This window comes from Budorcas taxicolor, chromosome 25 (genome assembly GCF_023091745.1).
Source record: "Budorcas taxicolor isolate Tak-1 chromosome 25, Takin1.1, whole genome shotgun sequence".
In the NCBI taxonomy this organism is placed as follows: Eukaryota; Metazoa; Chordata; class Mammalia; order Artiodactyla; family Bovidae; genus Budorcas; species Budorcas taxicolor.
In genome coordinates, this window is record NC_068934.1 from 18,038,475 (window position 1) to 18,064,325 (window position 25,851).

The window sequence follows — 25,851 nt, forward strand, 5'->3', positions numbered from 1 at the left end:
CTCTTTGCCTTTTCTAAAACCAGCTTGAACATCTGGAAGTTCATGGTTCACGTATTGCTGAAGCTGGTTTGGAGAATTTTGAGCATTTCTTTGCTAGCGTGTGAGTTGAGTGCAATTGTGCAGTAGTTTGAGCATTCTTTGGCATTGCCTTTCTTTGGGATTGGAATGAAAACTGACCTTTTCCAGTCCTGTGGCCACTGCTGAGTTTTCCAAATTTGCTGGCATATTGCGGGCAGCAGTTTCACAGCATCGTCTTTTTGGATTTGAAATAGCTCAACTGGAATTCCATCACCTCCACTAGCTTTGTTCGTAGTGATACTTTCTAAGGCCCACTTGACTTCACATTCCAGGATGTCTGGCTCTAGGTGAGTGATCACACCATTGTGATTATCTGGGTCATGAAGATCTTTTTTGTACAGTTCTTCTGTGTATTCTTGCCACCTCTTCTTAATATCTTCTGCTTTTGTTAGGTCCATACCATTTCTGTCCTTTATTGAGCCTATCTTGGCATGAAATGTTCCCTTGGTATCTCTAATTGTCTTGAAGAGATCTCTGGTCTTTCCCATTCTGTTATTTTCCTTTATTTCTTTGCACTGATCACAAACTCCTAATTGATCACTCCCTACCTGTTCTCCTTTGGTAACCATAAGTTTGTTTTCTATGTCTCTGAGTGTATTTCTGTTTTGTAAGTGAGTTTATTCACATCATGTTTTTAGATTCCACATATAAGTACTATTAGATGCTCAATCCTTCCATTTTGCTACCAGTGGCATTTCATTCTTTTTTGTGTGTGGTTGAGGAATATTCCACTCTGTGTGTGTGTGTGTGTGTGTGTGTGTGTGTGTGTGTGTGTGCGCGTGCGCATACACACTAGATCTTCTATTCATCTGTCTTGACTGTTGTAAATAGTGCCACTATGAACATTAGGGTACATGTATCTTTTCAAGTTAGAGTTTTTTATTTCTCTAGATATATGCCCAGGAGTGGAATTGCTGGATCATATATTAACTCTAGTTTTAGTTTTTCAAAGAACTTCCAGACTGTTCTTTACTATGGCTGCACCAATTTTCATTCCCACTGGTAGTGTGGAAGGGTTCCCTTTTTTTCATACCCTCTCCAGAACTCATTGTTTGTAGAGTGTTAAATAATGGCCATTCTATCTAGTGTGAGGTGGTACCTCATTGTAGTTTTGATTTGCATTTCTCTAAAACTTAGTGATATTGAGCATCTTTTCATGTGCCTGTTGGCCATTTGTATGTCTTCTTTGGAGAAATCTTTATTTAAGCCTTCTGCCCATTTTTTAATTTTTTTCTGTTTTCTCTTTTTTAATATTGAGCTGTTTGTGCATTTGGAAATTAATCCCGGGTTGATCACACTGTTTGCAAACATTTTCTCCCATTCCATAAATTGTCTTTTCATTTAAAAACTTACAAGTTTGATTAGGTGTCATTTGTGTTTGCTTTTATTTCAATTGCTCTATGCATTAAATCAAAAAAAAATATTGCAGCAACTTATGCCAAAGAATATTCTGTGTATATTTTCCTCTGGGAGCTTTGTAGTATCTGCTCTCACATTTAGGTCTTTAGTCCATTTTGAGTTTATTTTTGTATATGGTGTTAGAGAATGTTCTAATTTCATTCTTTAGCATGTATATATTTTCCTTGCACCACTTATTGCAGAGATTGTTTTTTCTCCTTTGGATATCCTTGCCTCCTGTGTCATAGATTAATTGATTGTAAGCACATGGGTTTGTTCTGGGCTTTCTGTCCTGCTGCATTGATCTGTGTGTCCTTTTTGTGCCAGTGCCGTGCTGTTTTGATGACTGTTGTTTTGTACTATATTCTGAAGCCAGGGAGTGTGATTTCTCCAGCTGTGCTCTGTCTCAAGACTGTTTTGGCTACATGGGGTCTTCTCTGTAATTCCATACCCATTGAAAATATTTTTCTTCTAGTTCTATAAAAGATGCCATTGATAATTTGGTAGTGCTTAGTGTTCAATCTCTAGATTGCCTTGGGAAGTATAACCCTATTTAACAATATTGATTCTTCCAGTCCAAGAACTTGGTTTATCTTTCCATTTGTTTGTGTCATTTTCAATTTCTTTCATTGGTGGTCTTATAGTTTTCAGAGTATAGGTCTTTTGCCTCCTTAAGTAGGTTTATTCTTAGGAATTTTGTTTGTTTTCATATGATGGTAAATGGGATTGTTTCCTCGATTTCTCTTTCTAATCTTTCTTTGTTAGTATATGAAATGCAACAGTTGGTGTGTATTAATTCTCGATCCTGCAGTTTTACTGAATTCATCAATGAGCTCTAGCAGTTTTCTGGTAGCATGTTTAGAATTTTCTATGTATAGCATCATGTCATTGTTAACAGTGACAGTTCTACTTCTTCTTTTGCAGTTTGGATTCCTTTTATTTCTTTTTCTTCTCTGATTGCTGTGGCTAGGATTTCCAAAATTACATTGAATAAGAATGGCAAGAATGGGCATCCTTGTCTTGTTCCTGATCTTACAGGAAGTGTTTTCAGTTTTTCACCGTTGAATATGACATTATGGGTTTGTCATATATGGCTTTTATTATGTTGAGGTATGTTCCCTCCATGCCCACTTTCTGAAGAGTTTTTATTACAAATGGATGTTGAATTTTATCAGAAGCTTTTTATGTATCTTTTGAGGTGATTTTATCATTTTTATTCTTCAGTTTGTTAATATGCCGTATCACATTGATTGATTTCTGAGATTGTAAAATCCTTGCATCCCTGGGATCAATCTCACTTCATGATGGTGTTTGATACTTTCAATATATTGTTCTTTGAATACTTGGTTCTAATTCTTTTAGACATATACCTAGAAGTAAAATTTGTATTGTGTATATATAGTATTCCTTGTTTATCTTTTTAAGAAACCACCAAACTCTTTTCCCAAGTAAGTGTACCAGTTTACATTTATAGTTTCATTCCATTATATACAAAGAAGATAAGTTATCTGATTTATTGAGACTTGTTTTGTGTTCTGGTATTTAGTCTGTCTTGAACAATGTCCATGTGCACTTGAAGAGTTCACAGCGTACTGTTGTTGGGTGGAGTCTACCATTTTTAAATTTCCTCTTTCTTGAATCAACATTTGTTTGGTTCTTCAGCTGTGTCCAACTCTTTGCAACCCCAGGGATGAGAGCCTGCCAGGCTCCTCTGTACATGGATTTCTCCAGGCAAGAATACTGGAGAAAGCCATTCCCTTCTCCAGGGGCTCTTAATGACCCAAGAATCAAACTGAGGTCTCCTGCATTGCAGGCAGATTCTTTACCATCTGAGCCACCAGGGAAACCCATGTTTGACTGATTTCCAGAGTTCTCATAATTGATTCTTACAGTTTTTACTTATTATTTTCAGTTTTTCTGTGGAGGGGTTGGAGTTTGAAGCTACCTGCCCCACCATTTTTGCTGATATCTCTCAGCAATTACTTTTTAAAAGAAATGTTTTATAATTTCCCTTTAATATCCTGAAATAAAATTTATAGATAGCATAACTTAAAGCATACAGAAGCTCTTAAAGGTTGCTGTAGTGCATTTATTGTAATGTAAAGGAGAACTAAAAGGAAGTAATTTATTAAAAATAGTATGCATTTCAGTAAGTAAATGTTTTCATATGACACTGGAAGTCATAATGAAGTAGTGATATGTTTGTAACTTTAAAACAGTTGAATTTAAGAGTTGTAAGAAACTCAGATTTCCTTTTGTACAAATGCTAATAAATGAGAGTAAAATCAACTCTTAAGTATTAGATTTTTTTACATATACACAAAATGAGAGAAACCACTTTTAGAGAAGTCAATAAAACACCCGTACAAATTACAGATGAAAGAAGTTAAAGAGGTGAAGGAAAGGAAAAAGTATAATGTTCATACAAACGTACTGGGCCTTACTTGAAATGTAATCATTTAGTAAATAATGACGACATATCAGAGAACACATCTTTTATTTTGAAATCCTAACGTAAGTCAGATATTTTAGTCCTGAGTACTTAAGTCCTTGGAAACGATATAGTTTAAGTGATAATGAGTCTCAAAGATGCATTTTTAAAAAGCAATAATAGGGCATTTAGGACCAGATCAAAGTTAAGTTTTAAAAATAATAGGCAGTTACAAAATAAATTAATAATTTCATTTGATAATTTTATACTAGCTATCACATTCATTCTCCTTTCGAAGGCAAAAGGAGGAGAGGGCAGCAGAGGATGAGATGGTTAGATAGCATCAGTGGACATGAGTTTGAGCACACTCCACAGAGATAGCGGATGATAGGGAAGCCTGGCATGCTACAGTCTACGGTATCACAAAGAGTAGGACACAAGTTAGCAACTGAACAACGACAGTCATGTTCATACACACACATACCCATACACAATATGCGGTATTTTTAGAACAACCAAGGGAATTAAATAAGATACCTTCATTTCATTTGTTTCTATAATTCAGTAGTTGGTACTCCACCTCTTAAAAGGAGTCTTACCTCCTATATTGAAAATTCTATATTGGCTTGGTTGCTTTTACAGTATTTGTTTTAGTGCACCATTATACTGAAACATTTTCAGATCACAATTTGAAATATAAGAGTAGGTAAATTATCTTCCTTCACTCCAAATGGATATAATAGTCATCACTTGATACAGAAGGTTTCTTAATTATACTATTTAAATTATGCATGACCTCCAAATAACTTTTTATCTTAACTGTCAATAAATGTTGACTGGCTTGTTTCTGACCAGTTTCAAATGGACTAATCACTCTATATTACAAGTTCATAAAAATCTTTAAATGTAAATGTTCATCATATCTTTGAAAGATAAGGTCTGGCTTTTCTTATCTCCTAGTTGTCATAAAGATTAAGTGAAACGAACATGTTTGTGGTTTATAATGTGTTTATTAAAATCTGTATTAAATGTATTATTATTAACAATTTAATAATATGACAAGACATTTTTTAGAGGCTATTCCCTTGTGAAAGTTAAATTTTAATCATGGGTCAAAATAGTGAAAGACTGTCTAATGCTTCACATTTAAAACATAATTTCTTGCTTCAGCTTGCCCCTCAATCAAAATCAGTTTTAGGGAAGAGTATATTTTATGACCAAAGTACTTTGCCCTTTAGTTGCTGTGCATTTCAGAAATACGGAGCAAACTTCCTTGACCTTAGCACTTACCAAGCAGGGATTTTCTCTCTTAAGTGTGTACTGAAAACTGCCTTTTTTCATGAGAATGAGCTGTCCTCATATATTTTAAATTGCTTTGTGATTTTTAGTTGTGACAGAAATGTGAATGCAGTTCACAACATGTAATAGCTTCTTGTTGGCCTCTGTTTTCTTTTGCAGCCTTCAAGCAAAATAAAGGTGCCTGAGGAGAATTTCTTCAATATTCCTGTGTTCTTAACTGTCTCAGGACAGCTTCATCTTGAAGTGATGTCAGGGTACAGAGTTTTTTCTTTTACTGGCATGGGCTACTGTTTATGGGTTGGGTGAGAGTGTAATAATGTTTCCTTTCCCGGTGCTAAAACCTAAAAATTGAAGTTAAGGTTTGTGGTTAGTCCACATCAATTCACTAAAAGTACATTTAGATTGACACTTTGACAATATCCAGATTTCTTACTGAAAAAATCAGGGTAGTATCCACTTTTTTTGGTGAAGAACGTAACTTTGGAAATATGAAGTGATTTATTTTTTCTTTGTACTAATCTTTTTGGCTTACATCTCAAACATATAATCAAAATATAAGTATAATTAATCATGTTTATGAAAGTGAAAACAGTTATAATTCACACCTGAAAATTATAAGAGAGGTACTTGGAACAGATGGAAGAAAAAACTTTTTAAAATTATGGTTTAAATAAAGGAAATTAACTCACACAATCATCATGATGTGTAACCAATTAAAAAGTATTAGAAGTCAGATCCCATTAATTTTAGCCAGTCTTCAAATCTCTGGAAAGTCACTATAATCCTTTCAGTGCAATTTCCTTTTTTTTAGAGATTAAACAGGAAAATCTTTACTCTTTAAATTTTATGTTCTGTGATTCTGTGGGTAATTTTCTTAATGCTGACTCAACAAGTACTGAATCTCTACCCAAATATAAATATCTTTGTTTTCTCACAGAGCTTGAGACTTAAAAACCTTTTTAGGAAATGGCTGCATTGAAAATAGGCAATCTTTATGTATTTCCCATTGGTTTTTAAATGTGCAGATGGAAAAGCTGAGGGGAAATAGTATTTGTGTTGTTTTTTTTTTTTTTTTTGATGGACTTTACTGGCAGGATAAAGAATGTCAGTGGTGGAATAAAGATAGTCTTGAAAATAATATATACTTAGATTCTTTTCTGATTTATCTTTGAGAAAGAAAGATACTATTTGATAATTACAGAGACCAAATAATAGAAAATATTATCAGAATATGGTATAGAAAAACTATTATCATAATAGCTCTGTGAGATTGTAGGAACTGCAGAATTGTTTGTGGGAAAGGCCATGTCAGACATGTCATGGAAAGTTTCTTGTGCATGTCAGTATAATTTTTAAAACTTTAAAACATTCATAGAAATATAAAGTGAATATGTATCAAATATTTTATTTGGTTATTAATTACTGAGGAAATAAGTAAAATAGTAAGACTAGTTCAAAGAGCATTTGGGAGGCTGTGAATTAATAGGCAGTTTAATAAAGGAATTTTAAAATAAGATTGCTAGATTAGTTACAAAGTAGCTGATATCCTGCAGATCAACTAACTCTAACCTTTAGAATTTTCTCTTCTACCTAACAGAAATGATTTGCACATCTGCTGGACAAAAATCTATAAGTTAACATGTAACTTTACTTAATCTGGGCTATTTAGTTCAATAGTAAATAGAATAATGGAGCAAAGTTCATCTCTTAGGTAATTAAATAACCTTTGAGTGTGTCCGTAGCCTTGTATTATATTGGAAGGATGTCCTATCTCCCTATTAGCTTTATCCAAGTTTAGGATAACCTTTCTTAACAACCTTTCATTAATCGTTTCTTTTTATCTATAAACTAGAGAAAAGGTTTATTTCCCTCAAATGTGTCATAATGTGGGAAAAGTGTAAGTTTGCCAAGTTTTTCTGTTATAATATCAGTAGTGGATTATGTTCCCCCTTTACGAGTAGAGTACAGTGAACCACAGAATACACGGTACTGTGAAACTTGACAGAAGATTAAATGGACAGAATATGAGGGATTTATTAGTGTGTTATGAAGTTATTTCTGACAGAGGCAGTCAAATATTCCTAGCTTAATACAGTTTCAGTACTGTTAGTACACAGTACATCGTGTTTAAGATTAATGCGTGATTCAGTCTCCAGTAAGAAATTGTTAGTCTTCTTTTCCTTAGCATTTTTTTTCTAAATTTTATATAACAGACTTTTAAAATGGAGTAAATGGTCACTATATTTAGAAGGTTAACATTTTCTAAAAGGATATCTATGTTGCTCTAGTGGGTTTATGGCTCTATTTTAAAGTTTAATTTTGTTGTTGTTTTAAATAAACTTCTATTTTTTAATAATTTTTTAAAATAACATTGTTAAAAATGATCTTTTTTATTGTTTATCTTTGGCTGTGCTGGGTCTTCGTTGCTGCACGGGCCTTTCTCTAGTTTCGGAGAGCCGGGCCCAACTGTCTGGCTGCAGTGCATGTGCTGCTCATTACGGTGGCTCCTCCGGGCGCGGAGCACAGGCTGCCGGGCATGCGACTTGAGTAGCTGTGATTCGTAGGCTCAGTAATTGCGGCTCCAGGGCTCTAGAGCGCAGGCTCAGTAGTTGTGGTGCAGGGGCATAGTTGCTCCTCAGCATGTGGCATCTTCCTGGATCAGGGATGGAACCTGTGTCTCCTGTGTTGGCAGGCGGGTTCTTTAGCACTGAGCCACCAGGGAAACCCTGAATAATTTTTAAATGTAGAAAAGTTGCAAAGATAGTTCAGACTTCTTGTATACCTCTCACCCAATTTCCCCTATTGTTAACATCTTAACACGTTGCTGTGGTACATTTGTGAAAACTTAAGAACCCGACGTTAATACACTACTGTTAACTATAAATTCCAGACTTCATTTAGATTTCACTGGCATTCCGTCAGTGCCTTTTTCCAGGATCCACTTTAGGATGTGCTTAGCTGCTCGGTCGTGTCCGACTCTTCGCAACCCCATGGACAACAGCCCACCAGGCTCCTCTGTCCATGGAATTCTCCAGGCAAGAATACTTTAGTGGGTTGCCATGCCCTTCTCCAGAGGATCTTCCCAACCCAGGGATCGAACCCAGCTATCCCACATTGCAGGCAGACTGTTTACCATCTGAGCCACCAGGGAATTACATTTAGTTTTCAGGTTTCCCTGGTCTCATCTCGTCTATAACGGTTTCTCAGACTTTCCTTATTTTTCATGGCTTGTAGAAAGTATGCCAGTCTGGGTTTTTCTCATGTTTTTCTTAAATTTCGGGGAAGCCATGGGAGTGGAAAGAATACCACAGAAGTGAAATGCTCTTCTTGTCATGTATCATGTCAGGGAGGACTTGGTATCAATATGATGCCGTTCACATTCATTGCTTGTGTTACTTGCCAAGTTTCACCACTGAAAATGTACTGTTTTTCTTTTTCTCTGCTTTGTTCTTTGAAAATGAGTTACTGAGTGTACCCATACTTACTGGAGGTAGGAGTGAGGGGTTGGGAAGTGGGAAATGGAATTATGCACCATGTCCTGCGGTGAGGGCAGTATTGACAATTAATCTGTATGAATGATTTTTTGTCTCTTTGCTCTGATTTATTTATTTGTGTCGTCTGTTCTATCAGGATGGACTGATGTATGGTTTAGGCTGTATTTCAATGCTCTGCTGTTTAGTTTACTGCTCAGATTGTTTCAGTTGTTGGGAATTGCTGTATTTTAATTCTTGCACCCCTTCCACATGCCCCTGTCCTTTTGTCTTTTAAGTACCTCCTTATTCTCTGGTACTGTTAGATACCAAGATTTTTTCCTTTGTTAGTTTGTTTTACTGTTCTGTAATTGATAAACCTACACTGAAACAGTACTGTTACTCAGAGTCCATCATTTACGTAGGGGTCACTCTTTGTAGTGTATGTTTTATAGGTTTGGAGAAGTGATGTCATACAGAGTAGTTTCACTGCTCTAAAAGTGTATGCTCCTGCGAATCATCCCTCCCTCTTTCCTTCCCTCCCTCCCACCTAATCCCTGGCAATCTCTGATTTTTTAACTGCCCCCAAAGTTTTGCCCTTTCTAGAATGTCATAGAGTTGGAGTCATACAATATGTAGCCTTTTCACATTTTCTTCATTTAGTAATATGCATTAATATTTAATACTCCATATCTTTTCATGGCTTGATGGCTCATGTCTTTTTAGCATTGAGTAGTATTTCATTACATTGATGTATTACATCTACTTTTGCTTTATTGACTACGCCAAAGCCTTTGACTGTGTGGAGCACAACAAACTGTGGGAAATTCGTAAAGAGATGGGAATACCAGACCACCTGACCTGCCTCCTGAGAAATCTGTATGCAGGTCAAGAAGCAACAGTTAGAACTCAACATGGAACAATGGAATGCTTCCAGATTGGGAAAGGAGTACATCAAGGCTGTATATTGTCACCCTGCTTATTTAACTTGTATGCAGAGTGCATCATATGAAATGCTGGGCTGGATGAAGCACAAGCTGGAATCAAGATTGCTGGGAGAAATATCAGTAACCTCAGATATGCAGATGCACCACCCTTATGGCAGAAAGTGAAGAGGAACTAAAGAGTCTCTTGATGAAAATGAAAGAGAGTGTGAAAAAGCTGGCTTAAAACTCAACATTCAAACAACGAAGATCATGGCATCCGGTCCCATCACGTCATGGCAAATAGATGGAGAAACAATGGAAACTGTGACAGACTTTCTTTTCTTGGGCTCCAGAATCACTGCAGATGGTGACTGCAGCTGTGAAATTAAAATATGCTTGCTTCTTAGAAGAAAATCTATGACAGACCTAGACAGCATATTAAAAAGCAGAGACATTACTTTGCCAGCAAAGATCCATCTAGTCAAAGCTATGGATTTTCCAGTAGTCATGTATGGATGTAAGAGTTGGGCCATAAAGAAAGCTGAGTGCTGGAAAATTGATGCTTTTGAATCGTGGTGTTGGCAAAGACTCTTGAGAGTCCCTTGGACTGCAAGGAGATTCAACCAGTCGGTTGTAAAGATACTCACTTGAAGGACTGATGCTGAAGCTTGAATACTTTGGCCACCTGATGCAAAGAGCTGACTCATTGCAAAAGACCCTGATGCTGGAAAGATTGAAGGTGGGAGAAGGGGACGACAGAGGATGAGAGGGTTGGATGACATCACCGACTCAATGGACATGAGTTTGAGTAAGCTCTGGGAATTGGTGATGGAAAGGGAAGCCTGGAGTGCCGCAGTCCATGGGGGTCACAAAGAGTCGGACATGACTGAGCGACTGAACTGAACTGAGTATTTCATTAACTGGAAGTACCATGGTTTATCCTTCTGTTCACTTACTGAAGGACATCTTGGTTGCTTCATGTTTTCGCAGTTATCCCAACCATATTTTTTAATTTTCTCTACCCTGATCTCAGAATCGGCCATTTCTTCTAAAGCCCTGATTCCTTTTCTTGGAAAATGATATTTAGAAAATAAGAGTTAGTCACTAGTATCTTGCTGCTGCTGAGGGGTTATTGATATTAAGCCCTTTCAGCGGACATAGCTATAAATGTTTTTTAAATAAACGAAAGCTAAGTGTTTTCATTACAGTCTGCCTAGAAATAGTGCAGTGTAAGTTGAGTGTCTGTTCTGAAAGAGTTAGAAATGCCCTAAATTGTAAAACTTATACTTACGAGATGTCATGTAATAAAGTTTTCCATTTTTTTGTCACTTAAACCCAGAATTAGAGGAAGCCTTGGCCTAATGTATTTAAAAGGATTCTTGATTATTATTGTTTTCTTTATTGGTTTTGTGATTTTTAGTTCTGTTGCAGGTGTTTTTTTCCCTTTATATATATTTTTACAAAGCCACAAAGTCAGGCATATTTCAGGATAAAACTGATGTTTTTCTTTTGAACATTGCTATTAGAAGTATAAACTAGTACAGCCTCTCTAGAGAAATACTTTTGCAGTGAGAATTATTCTTAAGGAAATGATCTGACAATTTCTGTAAAGATGAGCAAAAAAAAAAAAAAAAAAAGTTGAAATCAACTTTTTACTAATGAAAAATTACTAACAATCTAAATACTTATTTAAGAAGATTGACTAATCCTCAATGTACCAAGAAAATATTCAGCACCATTTACCATCTGGGAGTAATGAACCTTATTTTTAATAAATATTTTTAAGCCATGTTATGAATAGTTTGCTGAAGTAAAAATAAAGGAATGGTGAAAATCAACTTTATTAGAATTTCAATGAGTATTTAAATACAGCAAACCCAGATTTTTAAGAATTTTATTATTGAGAGATTTACTTATTATAAAATTCATCAATTTAAAATGTACCATTCAGTGGGTTTTAGTATATTTTCAAGTTTTTGAACATCACTATAATCTAAGAATATTTTTAATCACCCGGAAAGAGGCTTTTTCCCATTAGCAGTCACCATCCTCTCTCCCACCCTAGGCACCAGTAATCAATCTGCTTTATGTGTCTGTGAATTTTCCCATTCTGGATATTTCATATAAATGGAGTCACACCATATATAGCATTCTGTGACTGGTTTACTTTATTTTGCATAATACATTCAATGACTGTCAGTGTCATAGCATGTATCAGTATTTGATTCTTTTTTGTTGCCGAATAACAGTCCATGTTATGAGTGTAGCACGTTTGTTTATCCATTCAGCAGGTAATAGAAATTTGGGTTGATTTTACTTTTTGGCTATTATGAATAATGTTCACATGACTGTTTGAGTACAAGTATTTGTGTGAACATGTTTGCATTTTTCTTGGATGGGTACTTAGAAGTGGAAATGATGGGTCACATGGTAAGTTTCACCATGTGAGGAACTGTTAGACTGTTTTTCACAGTGGCTGCACCAAACTTAAAACCCCACCAGCAGTGTATAAAGATTCCAATTTCTCCACATCCTTGCCAGTACTTATTATATGTCTTTTATTGTGCCACAGGACACCCAGGTTTCATCCCTGGGTTGGGAAGATGCCCTGGAAATGAGAATGGCAACCCACTCCATTATTCTTGCCTGGAGAATTCCATGGACCGAGGAGCCTGGCAAGCTATAGTCAGGGTTGCAGATTCAGACAGGACTGAGGGACTTACATACTCATTGAGTGTGAAGTGACGTCTCTTTATGGTTTTTATTATGCATTGCCCCCATGACTAATGTTGAGCATCTTTTCACATGCCTGTTGGCCATTCAGATGTCGTCTGTGGAGAAATGTCTATTTAAATCCTTGGTTCGTGTTTTCAGTTATTTTAGTTATTTCTCTTTTTATAATTTAGTTATAAAAATTCTTTATATATTCTAGATATAAGTCTCTTATCAGATAAACTGATATATATCTGATAACAGATAAACTGGTATCTATCTGATATCAGATATCAAATCATATAAGAATTTGATACCTGATTTGCAAATATTTTTTCTCATTCTGTGGTTTTTTTCATTTTCTTGAATATGATGGCTAAACCCAGATTCTTGTCTTTACATTTCTAGGTTTTGAAAGTACTTCAAATAGAAGCCCTTTTGAATGTAGCCAGCTGTGTATCAGTTGCCATGTATGATCCTGGAATATGTCTGTACTTTAAATATAGGTTCAAATTTCAGATATATCTTTAATAGGCTCTAGCTTATTATTACTTTTGGTTCTTGCAGCACATTATCAAAAATAACTTCGATACCTCTTAATTTTATTGAAGAGAGGTTTAATTGCAAAACATTTTCGTTTTTAAATTACTAAACACCAGTTAGAAGGATCAAATCAGTGAATTTTTTCATTTCTGCATGTTATTTTTTTCCTTCCAAGTAACTTCGTGTACACACTTGCCTTTAAGCATTTGTCCACTTATTAAGCATATCAAGTAAATTTTGATCTATGATTGTCATGAACAGTGAAAAAATATTGTCACACAAGGAAAAATAAATACTGTTGTTAAAATGACCATACTACATAAGGCAATCTGCAGATTCAGTGCAATTCCTATCAAAATCCCAATGATGATTTTCACAGAACTATAACAGATATTTTTAAAATCTGTATAGAAGCAAAAGACCTCAAATAGCCAAAGCAGTCTTGAGAAAGAAGAGCAAAGGTGGAGGTATCACATGCCCTGATTTCAAACTATACTACAAAGCTAAAGTATTCGAAACAGTATGATTCTGGAACAGACATGTAGATCACTGAAACAAAATAGAGAGCCCAGAAATGAATCCACACTTACATGGTCAGTTACTCTATGACAAAGGAGATAACAATGTACAGTGGGAAAAGGGCAGCCTCTTCAATAGATGCTGTTGGAAAAACTGAACTATTTTCTCATACAGTGTACAAAAACAAGCCCAAAATAGGTTAAAGACTTAAATATAAGACTTGAAACCATAAAACTTACAGAAGAAACTTTAAGCATTTGAGATTGGACTCAGCATTATATATATATATATATATTTTGGATATGTCTCCTCAGGCAAAGTTATTTTTAAAAAGCAAAAATAAACAAAAACTACATCAAACTAAAAGCTTTTACACAATGAAAGAAACCATCAACAAAACGAAAAGGCCACCTACTGAAAAGGAGAAGATACATGAAATGATATGTCTGATAAGGGGCTAATATCCAAAATATACCAAGAACTCATACAACTCAACATTAAAAAAAAATAACTCAATATAAAAAACTGGGCAGAGGACCTGAATAGAAGTTTTTCTAGAAATGACACACAGATGGCTAACAGGCATATGAAAAGATACCCAACATCACTCTCATTAGAAATGTTTATCAAAACCACAGTAAAATATCACCTCACACATGTTAGAATGCTCATTATCAAAAAGACAACAAATAACAAAAGTTAGTACGTATGTGGAGAAAAAGGAATCCTCATGCACTATTGCCAGAAATGTAAATTGGTGCATTCACTATGCAAAAGAATATATTGTTGTTGTTGTTCAGTCACTAAGTTGTGTCCAAATCTTTGTGACCCCGTGGACTGCAGCATTTCAGGCTTCCCTGTCCTTCACTATATCCCAGAGTTTGCTCAAACTCGTGTCCTTTGAGTCAGTGATGCCAGCTAGCCATCTCATCCTCTGTTGCCTCCTTCTTCTCTTCAGTTTAATTCAGTTCAGTTGCTCAGTCGGGCAACCCCATGAGCTGCAGAACACCAGGCCTCCCTGTCCAGCACCAACTCCCGGAGCCCACCCAAACTCCTGTCCATTGAGTCAGTGATGCCATCCAACCCTCTCATCCTCTGTCATTCCCTTCCCCTCCTGCCCTCAGTCTTACCCAGCATCAGGGTCTTTTCAAATGAGCCAGCTCTTCACATCAGGTAGCCAAAGTACTGGAGTTTCAGCTTCGACATCAGACCTTCCAATGAACACCCAGGACTGATCTTTAGGATGGACTGGTTGGATCTCCTTGCAGTCCAAGGGACTCTCAAGAGTCTTCTCCAACACCACGATTCAGAAGCATCAATTCTTCGGCTCTCAGCTTTCTTTATAATCTAACTCTCACATCCATACATGACTACTGGAAAAACCATTACCTTGGCTAGTTGGACCTTTGTCGGCAAAGTAATGTCTCTGCTTTTTAATACGCTGTCTAGGTTGGTCATAACTTTCCTTCCAAGAAATAAGTGTCTTTTAATTTCATGGCTGCAGTCACCATCTGCAGTGATTTTGGAGCCCAAAAAATGAAGTCTGACATTATTTCCATTGTTTCCCCATCTATTTGCCATGAAGTGATGGGACCAGATGCCATGATCTTCATTTTCTGAATGTTGAGCTTTAAGCCAACTTTCTCACTCTTCTTTTTCACTTCCATCAAGAGGCTCTTTAGAAATTCTTCACTTTCTGCCATAAGGGTGGTGTCATCTGCATATCTGAGGTTATTGATATTTCTCCCAGTCTTGATTCCAGCTTGTGCTTCCTCCAGCCCAGCGTTTCTCATGATGTACTCTGCATATAAGTTAAATAAGCAGGGTGATGATATACAGCCTTGACGTACTTGCGTGCCCTCAAACTTTCTAAGCATCAAAGTTTTTTCCAGTGAGTAGTCTCTTGCATCAGGTGGCCAAAATTTTGGAGCTTCAGTTTCAGCATTACTCTTTCCAATGAATATTCAGGGATGATTTCCTTAGGATTGACTACTTTGATCTCCTTGCTGTCCAAGGGACTCTCAAGAGTCTTCTCCTACACCACAGTTTGAAAGCATCAGTTCTTCAGCAGTCAGCCTTCTTTATGGTCCAGCTCTCACGTTGTACATGTTCAGTTCGGTCGCTCAGTCTTGTCCGACTCTGCAACCCCACGGACTGCAGCACCCTAGGCTTCCCTATCCTTCACCAACTCCCGGAGCCTACTCAGACTCATGTCCATTGCATCAGGGATGCCATCCAAAAATCTCATCCTCTGTCGTTCCCTTCTCCTCCTGCCTTCATTCTTTCCCCAAATCAGGGTCTTTTCCAGTGAGTCAGTTCTTCGTGTTAGGTGGCAAAAGTATTGGAGTTTCAGCTTTAGCATCAGTCCTTCCAATAAATATTCAGAACTGATTTCCTTTAGGACACTGGTTGGATCTCCTTGCCGTCTAAGGGACTCTGTCAAGAGTCTTCTCCAACACCACAGTTGAAAAGCATCGAGTCTTCGGCACTCAGCTTTCTTTATAGTCCAGTTCTCACATCATACATGACTACGGGAAAAATCATAGCCTTGACTAGTCAGACCTTTGTTGGTAAAGTAATGTCTGCTTTTTAATATGCTGTCTAGGTTGGTTATAGCTTTTCTTTCAAGGAGCAAGCGTCTTTTAATTTCATGGCTGCAGTCACCATCTACAGTGATTTTGGAGCCCCCCAAAATAAAATCTCTCACTGCTTCCACTGTTTCCCCATCTATTTGCCATGAAGTGATGGGACTGGATGCCATGATCTTAGTTTTCTGAATGTTGAGTTTCAAGCCAACTATTTCATTCTCTTTCACTTTCAGCAAGAGGTTCTTTAGTTCTTCTTCACTTTCTGCCATAAGGGAGGTGTCATCTGCGTATCTGAGGTTACTAATATTTCTCCGGGCAATCTTGATTCCAGCACATTGTACATGACTACTGAAAAAACCATAACTTTGACTAGATGGACTTTTGTCAACAAAGTGATGTCTCTGCTTTTTAATATACTATCTAGGTTTGTCATAGCTTTTCTTTCAAGAAGCAGATATCGTTTAATTTCATGGCTGCAGTCACCATCCACAGTGATTTTTGGGGCCAAGAAAATAAAATCTGTCACTGTTTCCACTCTTTCCCAATCTGTTGCCACGAAATGATGGGACCATATGCCGTGATCTTAGTTTTTTGAATGTTGGATTTTAAGCTAGCTTTTTCACTCTTTTCTTTCACCCTTATCAAGAGGCTCTTTAGTGCCTCTTCACTTTCTGCCATTAGAGTCATATCATCTGCATATCTGTGGTTATTATTTCTCCCAGCAATCTTGATTCCAGCTTGTGCTTCATCCAGCCTGGCATTTCTGCATGATGTACTCTGCATATAAGTTAAATAAGGAGGGTGACAGTACATAGCCTTGATGTAGTCGTTTCCCAATTTGGAACCAGTTTGTTGTTCCATGTCTGATTCTAATGATTGTGTTTTGATTTTCATTCAGATTTCTCAGCAGGCAGGTAAGTTGGTCTGGTAGTCCCATTTCAAAACAGTATGGGGATTCCTCAAAATATTAAAAATAGGACTACCATCCAATCCAACAATTTCACTTCTGGGTGTTTTTCCAAAGAAAACAGAAACACTAATTTGAAAAGATATATACACCCCTGTGTTTATTACAGAATTATTTACTATGGCCAAGATATGAGAATTACATATGTCCGTCGACAGATGACTGGAACAAGAAGATGTGATATAGTATATAATAGAGTAATACTTAACCATAAAAAGGAATGAAATCTTGCCATTTGCAACATGGATGGACCAACAGGTTATTATGATAAACAACAGAAATCCAAGAAAGACAAATACTGTATGATTTCACTTATATGTCAGATCTAAAATACAAATGAATAAACAAAACAAATGAATAATCAGATTAAACATAAACAGAGTCATAAACAGATACAGAGAACAAACAGGTAGTTGCCAGAGATGAGGGGGTAGGAAAATGAGTAAAATAGGGAAGAGGCATTAAGAGATACAGGCTTTCAGTTAACAAAATAAATGAGCCGTGGGAATAAAATGTACAGAGTAGGGGATGTTACCTGTAATAATGTAATATCATATGGTGACAAGTGGTAGCTCAACTTAATGTGGTGGTCATTTTGTAATGTGTAGAAATACCAAATCACTATATTGTGCACCAGGAACTAACTTAGTGCTGTAAGTCAGCTTATATCAAAGATAAACAAACCCGTAGAGAAAGAGATTAGATTTGTGGTTACCAAGGGGCAAGGGGTAAAGTGAAAGAGAAATTGGCTGAAGCTGGTCAAAAGGTACAAAATTCTAGTTATAAGATGAAATGTACAACATGATTCATATAATTGACACTGCTGTGTCTTGTATATGAAAGTTGTCAAGAGAGTAAATCCTAAAAGTTCCCATCATGAAGAAAAAAATTTTTTTCTATTTTGTATATGTACAAGGCTGTGTGTATATATATATGCAGATGACACCACCCTTATGGCAGAAAGCGAAGAAGAGCTAAGGAGCCTCTTGATGAAAGTGAAAGAGGAGAGTGAAATAGTTGGCTTAAAACTGAACATTCAGAAAACTAAGATCATGGCATCTGGTCCCATCACATCATGGCAAATAGATGGGGAAACAGTGGAAGCAGTGAGAGATTTTATTTTGGGGGGCTCCAAAATCACTGCAGATGGTGACTGCAGCCATGAAATTAAAAGACGCTTGCTCCTTGGAAGAAAAGTTATGCCCAACCTAGATAGCATATTAAAAAGCTGAGACATTACTTTGCCAACCAAGGTCTGTCTAGTGAAAGTTATGGTTTTTCCAGTGGTCATGTATGGATGGGAGAGTTGGACTATACAGAAAGCTGAGTGCCAAAGACTTGATGCTTTTCAACTGTGGTGTTGGAGAAGACTCTTGAGAGTCTCTTGGACTTCAAGGAGATCCAACCATTCAATCTTAAAGGAAATCAGTTCTGAGTATTCATTGGAAGGACCGATGTTGAAGTTGAAATTCCAATACTTCGGCTACCTGATCCAAAGAACTGATTCACTGGAAAAGACCCTGATTCGGGGCAAGATTGAAGGCGGGAGGAGGGAATGACAGAGGGTGAGATGATTAGATGGCATCACCAACTCAATGGACATGAGTTTGAGTAGGCTCTGGGAGTTGGTGATGGACAGGGAGGCCTGACGTGCTGCAGTCCATTGGGTCACAAGGAGTTGGACACGACTGAGTGACTGAACTGAACTGACATGTACAAGATGATGGATGTCCACTAAACTTATTGTAGTAATCATTTTATTGAAATATTTAAGTCATTATAAGGTGCTTTTATGATCCTGCATGTCAATTATATCTCAATAAAACTAAAAGAAAAACATTATTAAGTATTTTAAAACAGAAAAAGAATATTGTCACATATCCTTTTAGCAGAATAGTACGGTCCAAGTTTGTATTGGAAATTATTGTATGATGCAGTCCTTGCTATGGAATGATTTATTAGATGAAAGTACCATGTTTCCTTTTTGCCCATAGGATTGTAGAATTCAGTTACCAGTTCTTGTGTCTGTGAAATTGATTTAGGATATTGTTATCTAAAGCCTCATGGTCTGAGATTTCACGTACACAATCAATTTTACGAACATTGTTAGAGACTGGATTGTTACTATCTGTCTCTTTGTTTTCCTTTGCTGGTTTGTTCAGTATTCATGAAGCATCTTTATCATTTTTCTTAATGTTTGTCATTTTGAGTGAAAAATAAGGAATCTCAGTTCTCAACGATGTTCTTTGAAAACTACAGAAAAGACTATAAGAATAGTGTCTCTGGGCTTTTTTAATATCTTAAAAATTGATATGATAGTTCATATACTGCAATGAGAAAACGGAAGGTGATCTCACTGTGCATTTCTCCCTTATCACTGTGTATCTGAGACATCCATCATTCTGTTCTCAAAACATTTTACTGTTTTTAAATTTATTAGGAATAATTGATGAATAATAATTTCTAGGCTGATGAGATAGCAGAATGTTTCAATATACAGAAAACGTAAGATCACTAAAACCTCATATTTTCTTAGATTCATGAAAGAATTCAGTGGGTTTATTCTGTTAGGAAAAAAAAATAGTAGATATTTATGTTTCTTGGATGATTCTGTAATGTCATGAATTGTGTCTGCCCAAAAGACAAGAACTCTGAATGCAACCTTCTTTGGAAATAAAATCTTTGCAAATGTGATCAAATTAAAGTGCTGGATTAAAGTGGGCCCTAAATCTGATAACTAGTAGTTAAGATCCAACCATGGGAGGAAGACCATATGAAGGCAGAGGCAGAGATTGAAGTGATGCCTAGGAATGCTAAAGATTGCTCAGAGCCGTCAGAAACTAGGAGGAGACAAGGAAGTATCCTTCCCTAAAATCAAGCAGAAGCAAGGCACTGCCAACATCTCAGTTTCAGACTTTTAGCTTCCACAGGCTAGATGAAATAAATTTCTGTTATTCTAAGCCATCAGTTTGTTTTAAGTTGTTATAGCCATCTAAGAAAGTATAAAAGTCATGGAATACTACTTTTTAGAAATAGCTAAAATTGCTCAACAGAGAAACTAAAAAATTAAAACAATAAACTTGGGATTAATTATTAATAATTATGATTCGTTTAAAGAATGGATTACTGTACAGCCATTAAAATTGTTGATGAAGCTTTACAACGTGTTGTTAAAAGAGAAAAAATGTGCTCATGAGGTTATTTACAATGTGTGTGCATGTATATATGGGGGAAAGTCTGGAAAACATGCACCAGTATTCAACTTGTAAGCAGTGAGTATCTCTGCTCATTTTTATTGTCTCCCTTAAACTTAACTTTTTTTCACATTTGGAAAACTAGTGTTTATTACTTTGATAGTGAGAAAAAATGGGCTATTTCTCTTTTGGGAAGAAAAAATCAGTTTGGTCTTTGAATTGATTTCATTCTAGCGTGATTAATTGGCTGCTTTGTGACTGGTATGAGCACTCCTAAACTCATTTATTTCCTTGGCTTATCTCATCAGTTCAGATGCTGAGCTCAGAAGCCATGAAACATTCCTACTCAGAATGCGCTCATCCTGTTAAGTGGCTGGGGCAATATGTCAGCATGTGAACTTGATTTAAAGTGAGGTACCAATTAAAACTGGGTGTGAAACTGTCTTCCCATCCCATATGTCTTTTCATTCTTCATACGTTTAATATTTAGCTACTTATCTGAACTTTGTTAATTGATACTCATTTGATTTTCAAGATCTTTTGGCTGTTTTATTCCTGCTCTGCATTTTCATGTATCTCTGTGTTTCTAATATTCGTCCTCTAATGCTGCTTTTTCCATATTAGCTCATATCTGCTCGACTGAAGTATAATTTCCTCCTTGACTTCTTCCCTGTTTTTCTCTCAACTGAGATTATTTTTCTCTTTTTTAAATTCTTTTATAATGATTATCACTTCATATCCTAGAGAGGAAAAAAAAAAGGTTTCTATTGTCTTTAACATTTAGCCAGTTTGTAATTGTTCTCATATGCCTGTCTCATGGATAAATATTCTAAACATCCTTATGTCCTAGACAATAGTGGGTGATTTAGTAAGTATTGTTAAACTGAATTTGTAGAACACAAATTCTCATCCTTCAAAATTTTTCCTCTTACCATTTCTACTGTAAAGTTTAGTCTGCAACAGCAATTAAATGTACATTCATCTCTGCTTTTACTCTATTCATGAAAATGATATAACCATGAAACTTTGAAATCTTTAATTACCTTTTCGTTTCCTGAATGTGTGTGAGTGATGATGATTATGTTGTTCTCTTGATTGTGGGACCTTAAAACACATAGATTACTTCAAATGTATTAGTTATGTTAAAAATTATCCCTGTGTAATGGAAATATGAATTAACAGACTATTGATGTGAATGACTCAAGAACTTCATTCATTATTTGTATAATATAGACAGGGGATGAGCATTTCCAGCAAATTGAGCAGAAAATGCAGAGACTTCTTATTAGGAATATTTAGCTTTCTCGGGTATGAGTGGAGAATGTGAATATGTGGATTAATCAGGGTTGGATGTTACCAAATGAGTATCATGAAAGTAGCTAAGTACAGACGGTTATAATGAAAGATCATGGAGTCTGTGCTTTACTAAGGAGAGAAGTGAGGAAATAAAAGTAGATAATGATGTTGGCAGAAAGGGTAGGCTTACAGAATTGGACGTCTCACTGAAGAACTGTTGGTGAGGACATACTTGAGTAAAAACTTGGAAAAATACAAGGCGGTAGTCAAAGAATAGTATGGTGAAGTTCATCTCTCGAACTTGGAATCTCTGCTCAGCTCCCACCTGTAAACTAGCGCCAGTTTTCTCTGGTTGGCTGTCAGGTACTCATCTCAAGATGTTAAAAAATAAATTCAGCATCTTGTTCTCCAGATCTGTTTTTTCCTTCTGAAGTCCCTGTATCAGAGAAAATGTCACTGCCATCCTTCTGTCCTCGTCACAGCAGCTGTATGGATATCATTTCACAAGCCTCTTTCCCCACACCCTTTGCATTCTTTCAGTCATTTGCTTCCACTTCCCTTGCTTCAGCTGTCCTAAACTGCTTATAATATTCTAATCACATCATCCTGTTTCACTTGCCTTTGCATATGTTGTTTATTTCTTTCTACCTAGAATGTCCTTCCCCCACGACTTTGTCAAGCTAACCGCTGCACATCAATCTAAACTCAGCTTAAAAGTGATCTCACCCAGAATCCCTACCTACCTCTGTACCCACCACCACCACCACATCTTTCCTGTTTAAATGCCCTTCTTTTGTGTGTGCATGTTGCTTTATTCTTACCTATTTTGTGACTCTAGAATCATTTTTCTCTATAGCTAAGACTCTGAGCTTTTGTATTTAGGAACTGTGTTTAAGTGTGTAAGTCTGTTACTTGATACAGAATAAAGACTTAAATATCTGTTAGAAGAGGGTTTCTATCAATTTTATTTACTTAAAAATGTTGAAATTACCTGTTTGTATCTTTATCTTCCTATTAGCCTGTAAATTCCTCAAACTATATCTTGTTCCTCTTTGTTGTCTTGGTTTCTATTACTACCACTTATATGAAGCAGGGCTCAAAAATCAATCTTCATTTGATTGAACATTTGTTGAGAGCCCACTGTGTGCCTAACACTAGGTTAGTTGCTGAGATAGAGAGCAGCAGGAAAGGTATGATTCCAACCTTTCTGACCCTGCACGGTCTAATGAGCAAAGCAGACACTAAATAAGGAATTAGAAATGTAGCTGTTGTAAAAAAGATTGTCCTGAGGGCAAGAAGAGCATATGGCAAGGGAATTTCACCTTGTCTAGGTTGAATTTAATTTAGAGCTAACTTTATCAGTGGAATGATTACATAAGAGTGCATTTTAAAATGTTATTTATATTTAATGATCACTGACTGTTATATTTGGTTTGTATTCTGTTGCTTTTCTATTCTTGGAACAACAGAAACCTGGTTAATGCAGCTTTTTCTTACCATTATTCCAGAGCATTTTGTGGTGTAGAAAGAATGTTTTAGTTACTTCAGTACATGTTAATCTGTATCTGGCAATGGGACATCTTTTGGTACTTTCATGTTGTGTTTGATAGTTATTCTTGAATGAATTTTATTTATCCAAATCCTCAAAAGCTAGATGACTAGTTTCTGTCTCCTGTTCCTTTGTCCATTAGGAAATACTTAGAATCTATTGTTAAACTTTGTATGAAAAGGTTATGACTGTGTATCTTGTCTGAGTTTAGGACAACAGCCAGGATAACTGGGATATGAATGCCGTGTCTTAAAGAAATGGTTGAAGAAACTGGATGTATTGAGCATAGGGATGACAAAGGAGAGATGTGATTTAATAGTTCAAATCTATTTGATGGCCTTTTGTGAGAGAAAGTGAACGTGAAAGGCTGTCAGTCGTGTCCGACTCTTTGCAACCCCATGGATTATACAGTCCATGTAATTCTCCAGGCCAGAATACTGGAGTGGGTAGTCTTTTCCTTCTCCAGGGAATCTTTCCAACCCAGGGATTGAACTCAGGTCTCCTGCATTGCAGGCAGATTCTTCACCAGCTGAGCCGCCAGGGAAGCCCAAGAATACTGGAGTGGGTAGTCTATCCCTTCTCCAGCAGATCTTCCTGACCCAGGAATCAAACTGGGGTCTCCTTCATTGCAGGCAGATTCTTTACCAGCTGAGCTGCCAGGGAAGCCCTGAGACTTGTGTGCAATTGAATACAAGCTGACCCTTGAACAACTTGAGTTTGCACTGTCCAGGTCCACTTACACAAGAGTTTTTTCTTCAGTAAGTAAATACTACAGTGCTACACTATCTTGCCTGGTTGGATTCATGGGTGAAGAACCACACACATGGACAAACTGCTAATACAGAAGTTTGACTACATTACACTCAGAGACTTGATTGCCATCCCCAACTCCCAAGTTGGTCAAAGGTCAAGAGAATGATTTTTCTTAAAGAACAATTTAACTGAGATATAACTCCTATACCATAGAATTCACCGTTTAAAAATGGACAGTTCAAGAACAAAAATTAATTAAAATAAAAAATATTTTTAAATGTACAAATCAGTAGTTTTTATTACCATCACACAGTTTTACAACTTTCATCACTAACTTTATATACTATTTTCATCACTTTAAAAAGAAATTCCCTTTCTCCTCTCCTCTCAGCACCTGGCAAACACTGCTGGATCAGAGCAATGGGAGTAGGCCCCAGCAGACCTCCCTAGTGATGAGATGCCGAGAGCCACTGCTCTTGAGAACGACCCTCTGTGGCCCGGTTAGTGGCCACACGTGGTGTCCAGCCACTCAGGTGGAGAGGGGAGAAGGCTGACATGCCCACGTGCAGGCTCAGTGAGTTTCCATTTCCCCCTTCACCAGCCCCACCGTGGTACTTTGTGCAGGCTGTCTGTTCTGCTGCGGTGTGCTCCCTGTGTGTTCCAGATAATGGTTTCCATGTTTTGACACGTTGGTCATCACTTAGCCATTCGTTTTCTGTCCTCCAAAGGTGTGTGGGAGAGCTCTTGTCCACTGAAGGCCCCTTTCCTATTTCTTCCTTTTAATTTTGTAAATTATTATTTTGAGGTTTTCTCAGGAAGGAGTGAATATAAATATCTGTGCACTATTTGACCTCAGTTTTTACTAGCTTGAAAGGTATTAATTTGCTTTTCTTTAATTACTAGTTAATGTACTATTTGCATGATGATTTAGTTCCTGTGTTTAAATGTGTTAGATCTGCAGTATACCACCTTGAAAGTCTAAGCACTGGGTTCTCTACCTGTTTAGAGTTCTTTGTGGGAAAGATTGCTAACCTGCCTTTTCTTTATCTCAAGTGTACAGGAGAGTAGCCCTACTCTTCTGTTACCTAGCTTGCTGAGTTCCAGTTAAGCAGACAGAATATCTGAAATATTGAGTGCTTTTGAAATAAGCAAGTGTGCTGTGAGTTAAAAAAAAATTCTCAGTCAATCCTTTGACAGTGATATAGAACTCATTGTGTATGAAATGCAGTGCCTATATGCATTGCCTGGAAGGTTACTTTAGTGACACATCAAATTAATACTTAGTAATTTGACTAATATGGACAGTATGGGAGCTATAAAAAGCAAGACTGATGTTACTTCTTTCAATTACTATAGAATCTTGTTCAAATTCTATTTTGCCTGGGTGGCTTTAATTACATTTTTAGGAGAAAAAGGGGAAATCTGTGTTGGTTGCATGTTTGCAGAATTTAAGTTAGGTTGGGAACAGAGAATTTCTATCATTTTGACTTCTTTTTCCCAGGTTTGTTTTCTTCTATCTGAAAATTTCTATGGCTACTCATTTACTCAGCAGTAATTTTCACGTTCACCCTATTGACATGGAAATGTGTTGGATACCAGGGAAGCTGTTAAAAAAATATGAAACAGCCTTGTTGATTGACATGTAGAGACTTACCAGTGCTGTTATGAATTAATTAGCTACTAAGATAATGTTACCCCTGCCCAGAAGTACTGAATTCATTAAGTGAATGGTTCTGTTAATTGAAGAAATGAACAAACCTCTGAGAGGTTTGAGTTGGAATTCTAGCTTCCTTATGTACTAGTTTTGTAAGCTTAATGTCTGAGCCTCCACTTCCTAACCAAAAAGATAAATTGTAATGGCCACCTTGGAGAACTGTTGTGAAAATTAGAGTGTGTGTGAAGCCCAGTGTTTTTCACAGTTTGACATTGAAATGCTAAGTGCTGAATTGGCAGTACTGATGACAACTGGGACCTGGAGAACCCGGAGTGATTATGAAAGGCTAGCTAAAGAAAGAAGCCAGGGTGGTGTAGCCAGAAAGAATAGCTGATAGCTAGGAATCAAGTTGTTTTGCAACAGTAATAGAACGGAGTTTACACCTAGCAGAGGATCTGGACAAATTGAGAGTCA

The 25,851-nt window shown here is 36.7% G+C and overlaps 1 protein-coding gene across 3 annotated transcripts in view; it reads left to right on the forward strand.

Annotated features, from left to right (window-relative positions):
- NARS2 (asparaginyl-tRNA synthetase 2, mitochondrial) overlaps positions 1-25,851 on the forward strand; it is a 132,283-nt gene that overhangs the window by 56,537 nt on the left and 49,895 nt on the right. For all 3 annotated transcript variants that reach the window (XM_052662004.1, XM_052662005.1, XM_052662006.1), the window contains one exon: positions 5,366-5,460. In XM_052662004.1, coding sequence (XP_052517964.1) covers positions 5,366-5,460 — 95 coding nt within the window. The remainder of the gene's footprint in view (positions 1-5,365; positions 5,461-25,851) is intronic.